We start from the raw sequence: 16,236 nt of genomic DNA, 5'->3' as shown, positions 1-16,236 counted from the left end.
CGGTCTCCTCTCCATCACATGCTGACTTGGCCCGGGTGTAGCAGCAGCTGCAAGAGAAATGTTGGTGCTGCTCTTGCGGGTGACCTAGCTGAGGTGGTAGCCCAGGTTATAACTTCTTTGTTGCAGGCATCAAGAAGGGGAAGGGGAGCCTAGGACTGTCTTGTGTTACACTGGAAAATGAACCCTCGACATCTTCTGGTGTGATGCAGAGCACCTCTGGGTGGGATCAGGGGGTTTCCCCTTGCTGTGTCTTCAAGTGTCGAGAACCTGGTCACTAAGCAGATGACAGGGCTTTCTACAAAGTTAGTGCCTACATAGAATCACCTGCTCGTTGCTCAAAAACCATTCTCAATCCAAGAACCCTGCCACCTACCCCCAGTCACTCCAGCCCCAAATTTAGGGATTAATCCCTAATGTCAGACTCTGGACATATGAAGAATTACAATTCAACCTCAACTCTGCCTCTGGGCTCCTTGGAAAAGATCTGGCTGAGGAAAGCAATGTCAGGTTTAATTTTATGTCCATATCTACATACATTTCCTTAAATATATCATTAAGGGGTCCAGCTGGGCCGGGGAAGATGTTGAAAGATATAGTGGTATCTGGTGTTCCATTTATAACTATCTAACATTTCAGTAAAGTGCATTTCTCAAATACCGGTGGGAGGAATAGTAAATCAAGGTCTGGACTTGGTCTATTGTTCAGCCCTAACATGGTTTAAGCAAGTGCTTTGGACTTGGTTGAATGTTCAGGTTGGATATTGAGTCGATTACAAAAATTGTTTCTCTGCCATTGTTGATTTTTAATATTTAGGAGATGTCAGTAAATACTTACATTCGAAGAGTAGTGGGTTTCCTGGATAACTAGTAACCTGGGAGCCCAGAGGCCTTTGTTCATCTACCCTGACCTGTTCCTAGGGTAGGTCACCCCTTCTTCCTGTGCTTTGGCTTTTCCATTTGTTTCTTCAGGGGAATGAGGGAACACCACAATAGCCCTCTCCCCTACCTGGACACGTACACTGACAAAACTACTGTCGGGAGGAGTAACAAATGCAGTGCTCCATGGATGACTTGCGAAAACGTTGCACATTTACTGGATGCCACTGTGCATAGTACTGGCGTCGGCCCCAGCAAGCAGAATTGAGGTGCTGCTTCTCATGTGGGCATGGGGACAGAGCACACTGACCTCCCGCTGCCAATAACATCTCCCTCTTCTCTCACCCGTCTCTCCTTAGCTTGCCATGAAGCACAAATGCTGAGGAACTGCCTGTCCTGGTGGCCCTCGTAAGAGAAATGGAAGAGTTTGTTCAGCAGTTTTTACAAGAATTCCAGACCTCCACTTGCTTCTTTTTTCCAATAATATATGGACATTTAAGGGTTTTGTTTTTCTTTTGAAGATGTTAATGTGAAAAAGGTGTTGTGTTTATACATTTCCCTAATGATCTTGCTAAGAATGTTGCAATAGCAACAGCTTCGTTTGGGTTTTGGTTTTTTCCACTGTGTGTATATGTGTGTATGTATGTGTTTCCCCTTTTTTTAAAGTTTGTTTTTTTGTGGTAGTTTGAATATGAACTTTGGACCAAATGATATACTGAGCTGACTCTAAACTGGCATCGTGTATTTTTTTCCTAATATTAAACAGGAAGGCATTTGAATATGGTGACATCAGATGTTATTGTTCCTGATTGGAAATAAAAGTCCAGCGGTGATTGGCTTCACTCAGTCTCTTAGTTACTCCTAATTTGAAGGTTAAGATTCTATACCCTGAGAAACAAATCTGTATTATGAAAAACAATTGGATTTATAGGGGGAAACAGCAGTCTTAGATTTTTGCTTTTTATGTAGTAATCTTTTGCATGAGCCATCACTAGCATTCAAAAGAACAGATCAGAATCACAGATAGAAATCTCCTTTCTGAGGTACAGTTTAAATACATGTTTCTAGGCTGATTATTTGAAATTATCAAATGAAGGTTAAAAATGTGAGGTTAAAGACCTAAGAAAAAGCCTGTTTAAAAACATCTGTGCATTTATGGCTGCTTCTTTTTGTCATTGTCCCAAATTCCAGTAGCTGGTATTGAAAAAAGCTTCGATTTTTATCAAGAATTGATTTGTCCAGATAGACGTCTGTATAACTGATAATGTGAAAACATACTACATTTAAAACCTTTTTTCTTTTCTTTTTACAAAGTCATGTCTGTTTTAGAGACATCCTCACAATGTCCTTGGGAAATGGCCTTCAGTTTCCTGGTATCTGATTTTTGGAAGTTTTGATGTTGTTATTGCTGTCTATTTCTTTAATGTCATTTCAAATATGGGTTTCTTGACAAATTTCATTTCATGGCAATTGCAGCTTGCCAGGTCTGACGGAAACAGCACAGTTAAGAAGACTTTACCTCGCAGTCAGACTGAAAAAAGTTGGTTCACACATATGATTTTGTATTGCTTGAGGTAGTATTAGAGTCTGGGAGTTTGTTTCTTAGAGGATTAAAATGCTAAACATAAAAGCCATGCTGTGTCTTCTTGAAATAGGAGGCAAGCTGCACATTCAGACACATGGCGAGCCTCTCACTGCAGCGCATTGATTTTTAAGCTGCGTGAATCTTCAGGACCCTTTCTGTCCCTTCCTATCCATGGATCCAATTAAGTTCAGGTATAGTGTAGCCTCTTACGTAGCAGTGTAAGGTAGCTTTTGGATTATTTATGCTGATTTATGTACTTAAGTTCACCTGACAGCACATTCTGGGGGAGATAGAAAGTTGGGCTATTGGGGGGAAAAATTATCTTAGGCAGTACGTATCAAAAGGGAGATAGGATTTGCCATAGACAAATTTTTGAATCCTCTTAGGGAGATGATCCAATTCTAAAAGACTGTAAAATTTATATGGTAAACTATATAAGTTTACTATAATATTTTGTACTTTTGGTGTGTAAAAAGTTTAAGAAAAAAGAAATTTTCTATCTGATGAGTATCATGAGAAGCATTTATAATTTCTAAGAAAAGCCCAAAATATCCCTCTAAATAGGTTTTGTTTGCAAATCTCATTTCAGAAAACACACACATATTCATCTTCCCAAATTGGATTCTGGCTTCAGAGGTAGACAGTTGGTATAAATAATTGAAAAGGTAAATCTAAAACCCCTTGACAATAAGCCAAACTCAAAAATGTAATTTGTTGCCAACTACCTAACAATAGTGTTTGCGGAGCCGCTTCTGAAGTAGCGGAGGGTGAGGTCATAAGCATACCGTGAGATGTGAGATCCTTCCTTCCTGCTCACATTGTGATCGTTACTTTTCACAAATACACTGGTACCTCGGTTTTCGAACGTCGCCGTTGACGAACATTTCGGTTTTCGAAAGGCCGTAAACCCAGAAGGAAATGCTTCGGTTTTCGAACACGCCTCGGAAGTCGAACATGCCAAGCGGCTTCCGCTGAGCGCAGGATCCTGAGGCCCAGCTGTGGCTGTGGATCCCTCGGTTTTCGAACATTTCAGAACTCGAAAGGTCTCCGGAACAGATTACATTCGAAACCCGGGGTACTGCTGTATAAGAATTCCACATCTTTCCCTCTTTCCTCACTCTCTCTCTATCCTTCAGATTTAAGCCTTATTGGAAAAAGCCTGGATTAGAGGAAGACCTCTGAATTGGCTTCCTCTATTCACTTGCTTCCAGGCTGTGGTCATGACCTTGACCTCCCACTGTCAAAGTCATACATAGGGCTTCACCCCACAGAGAAGCCAGAACAGCAGTCCCCGTCCCTCCTCAACCCCCTGAACTCTTGCACAGGAGTCCTGTGATGACACACATGAAGTTCTTTGCTATCCTTTTGTAGAAGGTGCTGCAATACAAAATACTGATAAAACCTAACCTAGAGAAAATTGCTAAAATGACTCACATTATTTGGGACCAGTTCATTTGGTTGAGCTTGCTAGAAGACATTTAATTTCTGTTTGTTTCATTTCTGTACCTCATTATGAGTTTTCGGGATACTGTGTTTTTGTGAAGGACTTCTTAAATTGTGTTGACAACGCATAAGGAAAAGAAATTTCCCAGTGTTATTAGTTCCTGGAGTGTAGCTGTAGTATCCTTCACTAGTATTATTAGATATCAGTGTACAGGAATTATACAGTTATTCAGGTTAATGTTTCATATTAAGAATGTATTTGTAAAATGTAACAGGATCAGTAGTTAACATTTTTTAAGCTCTGAAAAAAATAAAGATTATTTGTTAGACTTCAAATTACAGTGAAATCTGTCTTAATACTACTTTTGTGGCTAGCAAAGGTTGTGCATTTATGTAAAAATATTTACAGAATGCTCTAAATATGGGATATTGAAGATAGGTTTCTCTTCCAATGTTTAGAATTATGACACTGCTGAAGTCTGTTGTACAGTTAATTCTTCAGAAGTTCTCTAAGATGTCAAATATAATTTTTGTTTCTTTCAGAGACAAGTAACACCTGCTCATGATTCACTATGACTAATTTTGTCATTAAATATTTTAATTCTGTGACAAAAGTTTGTTTCTCTCAGTTATTTGTAAAATCTGTAAAAACACTTCCAAATAAGTAGGCATCACTGCACTTTTGATGCTAATGGGAAGATTTTGTGTGCCTACAGGAGACCAAGGAACTAGGATTAGCATTAGGATAAAGATGCATAGCATTATGATAATGAGATTATATCCAGTAAGAGCTAAATACATTTTTTATTCTCCTGGGCAGAGCAATTAAGCCAATTAATAGTTATCTTTCTGCAGATGTTAGTGGTATGCTCAACTCAAGTACTTATTATAACATGGGCCCTCATTCAACAGACTAGTTTCAGGCCCTGTTAAATTGGAAAGACTACTTGATCAAATTATAATTATGTCGATTTATTTTTATGGAAAAGTAAATGCTACTTACTGCATCCCCCATTTGTTTTCAAGGGAACTGACTTAGGTGACTACTGTAGCATAATAGCCATCTCTGGATTAGCATGGACCCTCTATAAAGCAGTCAGGACTTTGAATATTTCCTGGAAGGACTGCAAGTAGAAAGGAAAACTGCAGTTTCCACTTTTCAGAGGAAAAAATGGATAGATGGTTTAGCTATATGAGGAACCCAGCCTTAGGTTAATTGTGTATTTAAAGGCACCAGTTCTTGTGAACAAATAATAAACTAACTGCCTTGGAAAGATCTTTTTTCTTAATATGATTTTTATTTGTTAGTAATTACACCATAGCCAACTCTCAAATTTTATGGGAGGATCAACATGACAAGTGTTTTTAGAAAAGTCAATGGTGCCTTTTCCCCCTGTCATCAATGAGAAAAACTATTGACATCATAATAATCATCCTCTGACTAAACAAGCGGATTACGGGGAAGGGTGGGAGAGAAGTAGAAGAGGGAGAAAATACTAGAAATAAATTTCAAACAAATGCAAATGCTTGAGTGTTACTGTTATCAACCCTCAATATTGGAGTCTGTCCACCTGTGTGCACCGACTGAAAGAAATACACGAGCAGATGTTTGCAGTGAAGGAAAGAAGTAGTTTATTATAGCATTGGCCACTCCAGAGTATGGATGAAACCCTGCACTGGAAGACAGGGCTCCCTGATGGTGAATAGGCTTCAAGTTATATGGGGCAAAATCACAAGACATCATGGGTTAGGGGTTCCAGGTCATGTTAGGAGCTGACATAGGGTAATAAGTCATTTCTTCAAGTCTTGAGAACAGCTCTGAGGTCAGCTCCAGAGTCTCTCTGTCTGATTTCATGGAAAAATAGCCAAGGGATCCACCTTAGCACTCAGGAGCTGAAACATAGCATGGGTCAAATGTTCTCTTTAGCTTGCCAGACATCCAGACCTTGTCCTTGTGACCATAAGTCAGGTCTGGGCTATTGTTTCCTGCTGCCTTAGGGGTTAAGGATTATCAAGAGGAAAGGCTAAGTCTGTAAGATGAAATAAGAGGAAGAGAGAAGAAAAAAATTATTTCTAAAGCTATAGTCACAAATTAAAATCATGAGGACCCTCAGTTTGATTATTTCCTCCTGATGCTGTTCTATGTGCCTCTTCTCCTGCCCTGGGTGAGACGAGGTGGGAGCTGGGCATAAGCTGCACGCTCACATGTGCACACAGCTGGCATCAAGAAAAGGGCTGTGCTTCCAGATGCCCTTGAAGTCACTTCGTGACATCTTCTTGCCTATATGGACATGGCTAGGCAGCTGACAGTATTTCCAGAGGTCAATCAAACTGGAAAATGCCACAGGTGGGCCATTATCAGAGCATGAGAAATGTAAGGACTTGAGGCATGAGAAATTCCCGGCTCAAAGCTCCTGAAACTCTTTAGAATTTCTGTGCTGAGAATGGGAAAAGGTGTCTTTTGTTATGTTAATGAGTTAGCTTTGGGGCTGTACCTAAGGATGGGGTTCTGGCTGCTGATGGAACCAACCACGTGATTAGAGGGTTGGAACTTTCAGCTCCAGCACCCCCTACACCTCTTGAGGAGAGAGGGACTGGAGGGTTCAATCAACTATCAATGGCCAATGATTAATCACTTATGACCATGTAACAAAGCCTCCATAAAAACTGAAGAAGACGAGTTTTGGAGAACTTCCAAGTTGGTGAACTCGTGTAGGTGCGGGGAGAATGGTACGCCTGGAGAGGGCATGGAGGCACCCACCCTTTCCTCGTACCTTGCCCTATGTACCTCTTCCATTTGGCTGTTCCTGAGCTATATCTTTTCACAATATATGAGTGATCTAGTAATATATTTCTCTGAGTTCTGTGAACCTTTCTCACAAATTCATCGTACCCAAACATAGGGTTTTGGGAACCTCTGATTTATAGCCAGTCGGTCCAGAAGTACAGATGACAACCTGGGTTTGCGATGGGCATTCTGAGTTGGAGGGGTTTGTTGGAACCTCCGATCTCTGGCCAGTTGATCAGAAGCACAGATAACCTGGGCTTGTGCCTGGCATCTAAAATGTGTATTGGGGGTGGGGCAACCTTATAGGACTGAACCCTTAACCTGTAGAATCTCGGACACCCCACTGGTGTCTGAGAATTGTTTGTTGCTGTAGAGGGAATCCCCACCACCACATGGTAAAACTGGGTCTGGGAACCCAATTAACCCACCCACAAGGCAAGTCTCATTTTATTTCCTCTAAATGTGAAGTACTACCAGTCCTCTTTTAACAAGATGATGCAAAAGGTGGATTTTCTTTTGGTTTGCGTTTTGAAAATCCAGAAATTATTTATGAAAAGATTTTGTATAGCCAGAGCCAGCCTGACACAACATTGATCTTAATTTATACCTCCCTCCACCACCACCCCTTTTGAGTGGCCACCTCTCTCTCCTCCACGCCCTTCTTGCTTTCTGATTTCTCTTAAATCCTGCTTGAATTACTCTTCCAAAATGTTACCTACACATAAAGCATGGTTTATAGCAGCTTAGGGAGTTCTTCTGTCCTGTCTGTGGTGTGTCAGTCACTTTGAGGAGCTTTAAGAAATGCACACATGTTACTCCCAAATTTGCCTTCTTGGTGTCCCTGGTCATCTTGAGAAAAAAAAAATGACCCCTGCAGGCCCTGGATGGTAGGGCACATGGCTTTCCTAGATGCTTACTAGATTTAAATCAGCAAATTCAAGCTGTCAAGGAAATTAAATATAATGTGCATTTAAGCTTGACGGCTGCTATAATGTAACCTTCTGCCTTGACCCCATTATATTTTTTCCCCTGAGCCTCATCTGTAGCCTCAGCATTTCCTAAGCTTCATAGTTTCACTTGCTGCCCCCTCCCACCCCTGAAGTTTTCTGCCACATTTTCTTCTTTCTGCTGATGAGTCATGGGCCTGGGCATCGCAGGTCCCCAGGGGCTGGGTCTGTTTCGGTGGCCCATCACACTGGGCTCTGGGCTCTGGGCTGGTGGGCAAAGCTGCCTGGCCTCCTTAGTCCTCTGGGAACCAAGGGACAGACCTAAGAGATTCTGAGTCCGCTGCTGAGATGTGTTGTCACTGCTCTCACATTGTGTCTGTTAGACATTTTAAATGCTATTGATGACCAGCTGGGGGTGGCCCAGTGGTTGAGCATCGACCTAGGATCCAGGAGATTGCAGTTCGATTCCAGGTCAGGGCACGTGCCCAGGTTTCGGGCTCGATCCCCAGCAAGGGGCCTGCAGGAGGCAGCCGATCAATGACTCGCATCATTAATGTTTCTATCTCTCTCTCTCTCCCCCCCCTGCACCGCTTCCTCTCTCTGAAATCAATAAAGATATATTTTTAAAAATAAATAAAATGCAGTTCCTTTTAAAATTAATTAATTAATTAATTAATTAAAATGTAATTGATCCTCTCCTGTGGAGTGAAGGGTTTGTTTTTTAATAGATTACATACAGTTTTTCTCATCCTTGTGTGCTCAACCAGTTCACGTCAGTCAAGGATGCCTGTTTAAATGGGCCCTGGCCCCATCATGCATCCATACTTGGATGAGTCAGAGGCTGGACAGCAATCGCCGGTCCTACAAATCCCAAGCATCACTTGAAAACATTAGATATGAGCCTTTTCCTATGACATTGCATCGCAATTGCTTTGCCACTCTGAGATGACACAGAAAGAAGAAAAATAAGCCCATGGATTCTCAGCTTTACCCTGAGATCTGAAACATGGCTGGGATGATTCAGTTTCTGAAGAAAATTCCTGTTACATGCTCTGACTATGTGCGCCAGATGCTCTGTTTAATTATAATACCACATCCCTGGTGATTGGAATCTGAAATGTTCTGTCAGTTTTCCTTAAAACCAATCCTCTCTTTTACTGCCCCAGGAAGGAAAATCCAGTTCCTACTATTGAACCTGCTTCTTTATTCACAGCACAAAGGCTTCCTTCGGGGAGTTTTTTGCTCTTTAGAACTGGAATTACAGTGACGGATACTGGTGGATCCATTTACATTGGTCTGAATCTTTCCAGTACTGAAGGAGCCTTGGCATTTGGACAGAAAGAAACGGGAAGGGGGGCCTCCACCCTCACCCCCAGGAGGAAAAACATAGCACAACACCTCTAACTGGAGTGAACATGAGCAGGGTGCCCTCTGGTGTGGCTCACTGGCGGCAGCAATGCCGTGTGCTTAATGAGTGGTCCCAGGAGGGCCTGTCCGCTTCCAATTCCAGCTCCAGCCTTACCAGGTGGGTGACCTAGGAAGGTTACTGACTCTCTGTCTGTTTTCTCAGTTTTAAAATGGGAGTGGTTACCTCCTTCACAGGTTATCATGAGGATTAAGTGAAATGATGATTGTGAAGCCTTTAGCCCTGTCCCTGGCACATAAGGGCTCCAAGCAGCAGGCTACTTCTCTGTGAAGAATCCAAAACAAAGTAGTAAAACCTTCCAGGCTTGTAATGCTGCCAGACTGTGCTGCTGGCTAGAAGAATCGACGTGTTATCCTTAAATCCATGTTGGCACAGGTCACATGAGCAGACATTATCCAGGCCTCTTTGACCATTTTTATGGCTCAGGGACATAGATCCCTGGCTGTTCCATATAGCCCACCTCTGGGATAAGAAGCTCCTGGCCCAAAGGCACCCAGTGGGGCATTTTCTAGAGGGAATTTCCAAAAAGACAAATTTCAAAAGAGAGAGGATTGAGAGGAATTGGCCTCAGTGTGCCATCAACTGTGGGGACAGAAGTGAATGGTTCCATGGCCTGGGGTATTATTGGACGTGTCCTTTGGGCAGTAACTCATGCCCCTCTTTTTAAAAGAAGCTCAAGGTTCACCTACAGATGTATTAGTGTGATTCCAAGGATGCTGCTACTCAAATGATTCCTAGCTGACTTACATTGAGAGTAACTTAAAGAGAACCATTTACTCCACAAATTAAACCTGGGCCTAGAGTGAAAATAGCCCTAAGAGGAAAAGGGAAGTAACTAATACCTCACTAAAGTGTAAATCGGTGATAGCACACCTTTCCTGGAAGCGTCTTTAGGCATTCAGCTGAAAGAAGAAAAGAAGACCCCAGAAAACCAATGCTGTCAGCTTACTGTTTACCCATAGTTGTCATGTTGCTGTTATTTATGATGTCCAAGTAAACCCAACATTCTTTGGAAATAGGTCATTTGTAAAGAACTGTCAGGCAAAAAGGATCTGGCTAGTTATAATAGTTGACCTGCCCTACCCAAAATCCCAAACTCTACTTTAAAAACTGCATTATTTTTTAACGAGTTGTAAGCCAGGCAAACTTCTTTTTAAAAAGTAAATTAACTGGGATCCTTCCTAGCAGAGAGCCTCTGGCTTTGTCATTAGCTTTTGGTCCTCAGGCAAATTACATCGGTAAATGGTTCTTCATGTTTCAGAAAAAAGTAATCTACACCTTGTCTGCCTCAGAGTCTTGGTGAGTGGACTGAAATGTGGAATGTGAAGGAGAGAAGCTCTGGGAAGTACAAAGTGCTAAGACGTGTGGGTTGCTCGCTAAAACCTTGGTCTTCAACTGTCCCCACCCAAGACCTAAGGGATTCCTTTATCTACCACCCCCTCTTCCCGTACAGGTCCGACTCTATAGTACTGGATGGTGTCATCACCCCTCTTCCCCTCTCCCAAGAAGAAGAATCCCCCAGAGAGTTGGATGTCACTTGCCATCACTGCAAGTGGAGCAAAGGCAATAGTAACAGACAGTCCGAAACTGCTCAGGGCAGGGGGCAGCTGGGCTCAGAGGCAGCCCCCCAGGGAAAAGATGCAGGGTATTCCAAGGGCTAAGGGGGGGGGGTCTGTGCAGGGCAGGTCCGCCTGGACGCAGCTCACCCCAGGACCACAGGTAACTTCAGAGTTCTGTCATCCTGATGGAGAAACTGGCCTCCACCCACCTGGGGAAGACTCCTTGGAAACAAACACAACAGGGCAGACATTCTCTCCCCGTGTAGACGGGCTGGAAGCACATTCAGGTCCTTATGGTGCCTGGTTGTCCTAATGTAAGATTAAAGTGGAGAGGGTCCCAGAAATGGCCAAAGTCTTGGGAAGTCACTGAGTAAAAAGGAATGGTAATCAGTATTCCAGAGAGACAGGAAACCGCTGGAAGGATGCAATCCAAAGCCATTCTTTCAGACGGGAGGAAGATGTGACGCTCCTCAGCTGCACGCACTGGGGACAGCATTATTGCCCCAACGTGGGGAGAGCTGCGTGGCCAGCTCAGGACTCCTCTTCGGGGCGCCTGGCCTGGGCTCACTTTCCCTGTGGAAAAGGCAGCAGGAAGGGCTGGAAGGAGGCATAACTGCCTCCCCTCCAGCCTAATGCTGAGGTGGCCCAAGCCACCTACTCACGCTTCTGTTCCTCTGCGCTCCGCCAGCCTCTCCGTGGTGGGTGAGCCACCCGCACACGCACACACCCACGCACACGCTCAATGCATATTCACATGGCCCTCGAGCACATTCGACTCCCCAGCTATGTGAGTGTGTTAGAGTTTGAGGAAAGTTCAAGGAGGAGGGGAGAGGGAGCCACAGGCCTCCCCACTGGTGTCCCTCTGAGCCCTTATTGTGTCCCCTTACTCAGTTCCTCCTCCCCGGGGTGGGATGAAAGGCTGCTGTTGCCACACGAGGGACAGCATTACTCCCGATCCCCCTCACAGAGGATGAGCGACAGGAAGGGCAATTAGGGGAAAGGACTGAATCGACTCTCAGAAGCCATTCAAGCCGGTCCTTCGCGAGGAAGGGCACAATAGCAGTCACGCTTAGAGACGATGTCAGCTTCTGAAAGTCCCCATAAGCCTTCATTCCACGTGCAAACCCACAAAAGAGCGTGGCCTCAATTTCAATGTAGGGTTTTCCCCTAAGAAAAGGAAGCCTTGAATACAGTGCCCGGGCCTGCTTAGGTCTGGAGATGAATGCCCCAGAATTCAGCCAGGACGTGAACATACCCCCTCGCCCTCACTGTGCCGTCACTGGCCCGGCCATATTTCAGGTCTCAAACATGCCAGGTTCTTCTGCACCCGAAAATCCTCACATAGGCCAACTCTGACCCCAACAATACTTCTCACCCCAACTCTTCCCGTGATTGATCATATCTCATGTATGAGGTCTCCACTTAAATGTCTCCCCAGAGATCTTCTCTGACCCCTGCATCTGAAGGAGATAACCTTGTTTTCGGGTCTTAGCCTCTCCCTCTCCCCTTGCTTTTCCCTCTCCCGGCCCCCGCCCTCTCCTTTCACAGAAGCTGTCACAGTGTGTATTTACACATCCGTTTTCTTCTTCATGGTCTAGCCCACAGCACATTCAGCTCTGAGAGGCCGGGAGCCATGCCTGTTTTGTTCAGCAGGTTGCATCAAGACTTAGGATTTACTAGGCACTTAGGACACTCTTATTACGTTAAGTGAACCTGTCCTCCACTTAAAGCCCCCGTGCAGGACACCAATGGGAGATCACAGAAAAAAAGAAATCCAGATATCTAAAGATGTGAAAAGATACTCAGCCTCATTCATAGAGAATTACAAATTTTAAAAGGTAACCTTCAAAAGCTTGATGATACTTGATAATCAAATACTATTGAATGTGAGTATAAACTGAGACCACATTTTTGAAGGCAAATTGTCAACATTTATCAAGATTCAGATTGCTCGTACCTGCCCCCTAACTCAGCCCCACCCCAGGCTCTGCTCTGCTGGTCTTCAGCCGCCAGCCTCTGGGGACCACTCCACACTCTTCCACAATCAGAGCCTGCTTTTTAGTTCACCCTCATTAGAGCAGCCGAATTACAAGTTTCTTCAGCCTCTGGAAGGTAGAAAGCAGTTTTCAAGAGTCACTTAATTTCCCAAAACAAACAAATGAAATAAATAAACTCTGCTTTTCACTCTCTTGTTTTATATGTGATATTGGCAGGTCCTCCCACTGCTCCCATATAGCCTGTGCAGCGGTGCATTTTCCTCGACTCTTTAGTACTTCCCTTGTCTCTGGGATTCTGAATCTGGAAAAGAAAGAAGAAATAATGGTTTCCTAAGCTACAAAATTCTTTATCTCCTATACTGGATGACCGTTTCATTCATCTATGCCAGTTATCAATTCACCATTTCAGTTCCAAACCCACTTTTTTTTACCCCGCTTTGTGGTGCTGGAGCTAGACTCTGTGACATGGCTCCTGCTGCTTCTGAACCCCCTAGCGGTTAATTACTTTTTACTAATTAACAATTATTTATGTTAAATATTTCTTGTTCCAATAAGTGGCACAGTTTCTTTTTCCTTCCTGGGCTTGGACTGACATATCATCTCAGGCAATTTGGCTCAGCATCTGCCATTCTCCCCAAATCTCTTTTGGCAAATCCCTTACTCCTGGCAAATGATCTAATTTCCAAATTCACTAAGATCAGTACTATCCTGTTTAAAGTAATTTCACTTAACCCAACCCCCTCTAAGCTCTTTGACCTCTTACACTCCCAATCTTAATACCCCTCTACCTGTTAAAGGGGGGCCCCTCTTCTGGAGCCCTTGATCCCCACCTCCCTCCGCTTCTTCAAGAGCCTTACTTATCGACAATGACCTCACTTTCCTCTGTCTTAGTCTCTCTGTCTCCCCTTTTCCTGTCAGGGGTCCCATGTCTACCTCCTCTATCATGAAGTCTGTTAAAAACTTTTCCTTGCTCTTGCTACCCATTAAGATGCCACCTTCTCACCACCCCTGTACAACAAACTTCATGAGAGAGTGCTCTCAACTCGATAGTCCTTATAAGCCTGGTTTCTTTCCCCATCACACAGCTGTGACAGCTTTCTCGGGGATGTCCCAGTAAAAAAAATCCTATTTCTCTGCAGTAGCCCTGGAGTTTCTCACTCTCTCATTTGCCTTCTTCCCAGCCCCTAAGAGCATATTTTCCCAAAACTTCTGCCCTGCCCCTCCTCTTTTTATTCTTTTTCCGAGTCAATGGAGTCATTCCACAAACTGATTTATTTTTTTTTTACTTTTGTGCAATAATTCTGCTGTAGCCTTGACCTCTTTCCTGAACTCCAGAACTGAATTTCTGACTTCCTGCTGGAAAATTTCACAAAGCTCAATAGGTTCAAATCTGAATTCATCTTCTCTCCTCACAAGCCTGTTTTCCTTAACATTCTTTGCCAGCTTAAAAACTAGCTCTCCTTAATTTTCTCTTTCTTTTCACAGTTATAAGCTAAGAATGATAATAATGCATATCTCATGGGATGGTGCAGGATGAAATGTTATCATAAAAGCATTAGGATAGTTAATATTTTGCATTAATATAATCTATTCAAGTGGTGGAAGTCTGTCAACTATATTTTTTATGTGCAGACATTGCTGAATGTGTTTTCCATCACTACCACTGACCAAGTTCAACCTTCACCCATGTCTACCTGAACTACTCATATTGGTCAACATTTATAAAGAGTCTGTTTGCAATGTGTTTTGCACGCGCTGTTGCAGGGATATTCCCAGGGAAGAGGGACAGTAAAGTAACTCATACCCATTTTTAAATAGTTCTACTTTCTACTCTGGTGGGAAAGTAAATGTCTAAATCAACCCAAAATGAGTTGAGGGCTGCACCATAGGTTAGAGATGGCAATAGCATTTCCTATCTCCCCTATCCAAGCCTGCCTATAAGTACAGTCAGATTCATCTTTGGAAGGACAGATTTGATCATTTATGTCAGAGTTTAGTAATTCATAGGCCTTCCTCTCTCTCTAAACATTAAAAAAAAGGGGGGGGGGAATAAGAAATAGACTTTTTATGTAAAACATACCATTTGAAACAAACAAAACACATCAGTCCCTAGCATCTGGCTCTTTGGCTACCGTTTTCAGAGCCCTCATTTATGTCACTTTTCTACTCACTCAAAACATTTTAGGAGATCCTCATTATCTGCAAAATAAAATCTGAAATCTGGCATGCAAGGTCCTATGTGACTTAACTTCAGCCATCTTTCCAATCTATTCCTCACTTTCACATGTGATAGTTCAGTCATAATTCTACTATAAGAGGCCATTGCTTTCCTAACCTCCATGCCTTGGTCCCACTGTATGCTGGGCCTGAGTTTCCACTCACCCCCCACAGATCCATTCAAACCCTATCTTTCAGGGCTACATTCAATATCTTTTTCCCCCAAATTTCCCCCAATTTTTTGCCAGGCTGAAGTGACTAGCCACTTCCTCCTATGCCTCTGCATGTTCATTGCTTTTTGTAATGTGCCAGATATGATATGCATTTCTTGCCAGACAGGTAGTTCCCAGAAAACTGAGACTGAATCTCAATTATGTCTGCATATCTAAGAGCACACATTAGTAAATACTCAATAAGTGTGTTCATGTATTGAATGAATACATTGTCTTAGTCAGCTTAGGCTACTCTAATAAGTGCTGGTACAGATTGGGTTCTTGGTGAGGGCCCTCCTCCTGGCTTGTAGAAGGCTACCTTCTTGCTGTATCCTCACATGGCAGAAAAAGAAAGAGCTCTCATGTCTTCCTCTTTCGATAAGTGTATTAATTCCATCATAACAGCCTGACACTCAGGACCTAATTTAATGGTAATCACCTCCCAAAGGCCCCACCTCCAAATACCATCACAGTGGGGATTAGGGTTTCAACACGTGAATTCAGTAGAGATGGAGGCACACAAACGTTCAATTCATAGCACACACAAATGGCAACGTGTTCCTGTAATGCTTTATCATGCCTTCCCCCACTCAAGAAAAGACCAATCTAAAGTATTTTTCTTTTCCCTTCATAGTCTTTTTTTTTATCCTCCCCCGAGGATATTTTTTCCATTGTTTTTCTAGAAAGAGTGGAAAGGGGGGGGGAGGGGAGAGAGAAAGAGAGAGAGAGAAACATCAATTGGTTGCCCCCCGCACTCGCCCTGACTGGGGCTGGGGATCGAGCCTGCAACTGAGGTATGTGCCCTGAGCCTGAATCGAGCCTGGGACCCTTCAGTCAGTGGGCAGACGCTCTAACCACTGAGCAAAACCAGCTAGGGCTTCCTTCATATTCTTTTACTGCTTCTTTTTGTTTCCATATATTTAATCTTTGAATATTTTTTCTGCAACCTAAACTCTGCTGAGAAGTGTGTGTATGCCTGTATGAGCACATGCGTGCATATGCATATTATCTAATTTAATACTCTTTTCACAGGGTTATTTTAAAGATTAAATGAGCCCAGCCAGGCGTGGCTCAGAGGTTGAGCATCGACCTAGGATCCAGGCGATCCGGGTTCTATTCCGGGTCCGGGCACATGCTGGGGTTTCGGGCTCGATCCCCAGCCGGGGGCTTGCAGGAGGCAACCAATC

General features: G+C 43.4%; 1 protein-coding gene across 1 annotated transcript in view; it reads left to right on the top strand.

The window, feature by feature from the left end:
• STXBP6 (syntaxin binding protein 6) overlaps positions 1-4,517 on the top strand; it is a 229,932-nt gene extending 225,415 nt beyond the window's left edge. The window contains exon 6 of the mRNA XM_087823225.1: positions 1,235-4,517. Coding sequence (XP_087679351.1) covers positions 1,235-1,258 — 24 coding nt within the window. The 3' untranslated portion in view covers positions 1,259-4,517. The remainder of the gene's footprint in view (positions 1-1,234) is intronic.
• Positions 4,518-16,236: the final 11,719 nt, after the last annotated feature.

Source organism: Miniopterus natalensis, chromosome 1 (genome assembly GCF_054644295.1).
Source record: "Miniopterus natalensis isolate mMinNat1 chromosome 1, mMinNat1.hap1, whole genome shotgun sequence".
NCBI classification, from domain to species: Eukaryota; Metazoa; Chordata; class Mammalia; order Chiroptera; family Miniopteridae; genus Miniopterus; species Miniopterus natalensis.
Note: the sequence above shows the minus strand (reverse complement) of the source record. Positions and strands in the feature narration are given on the sequence as shown.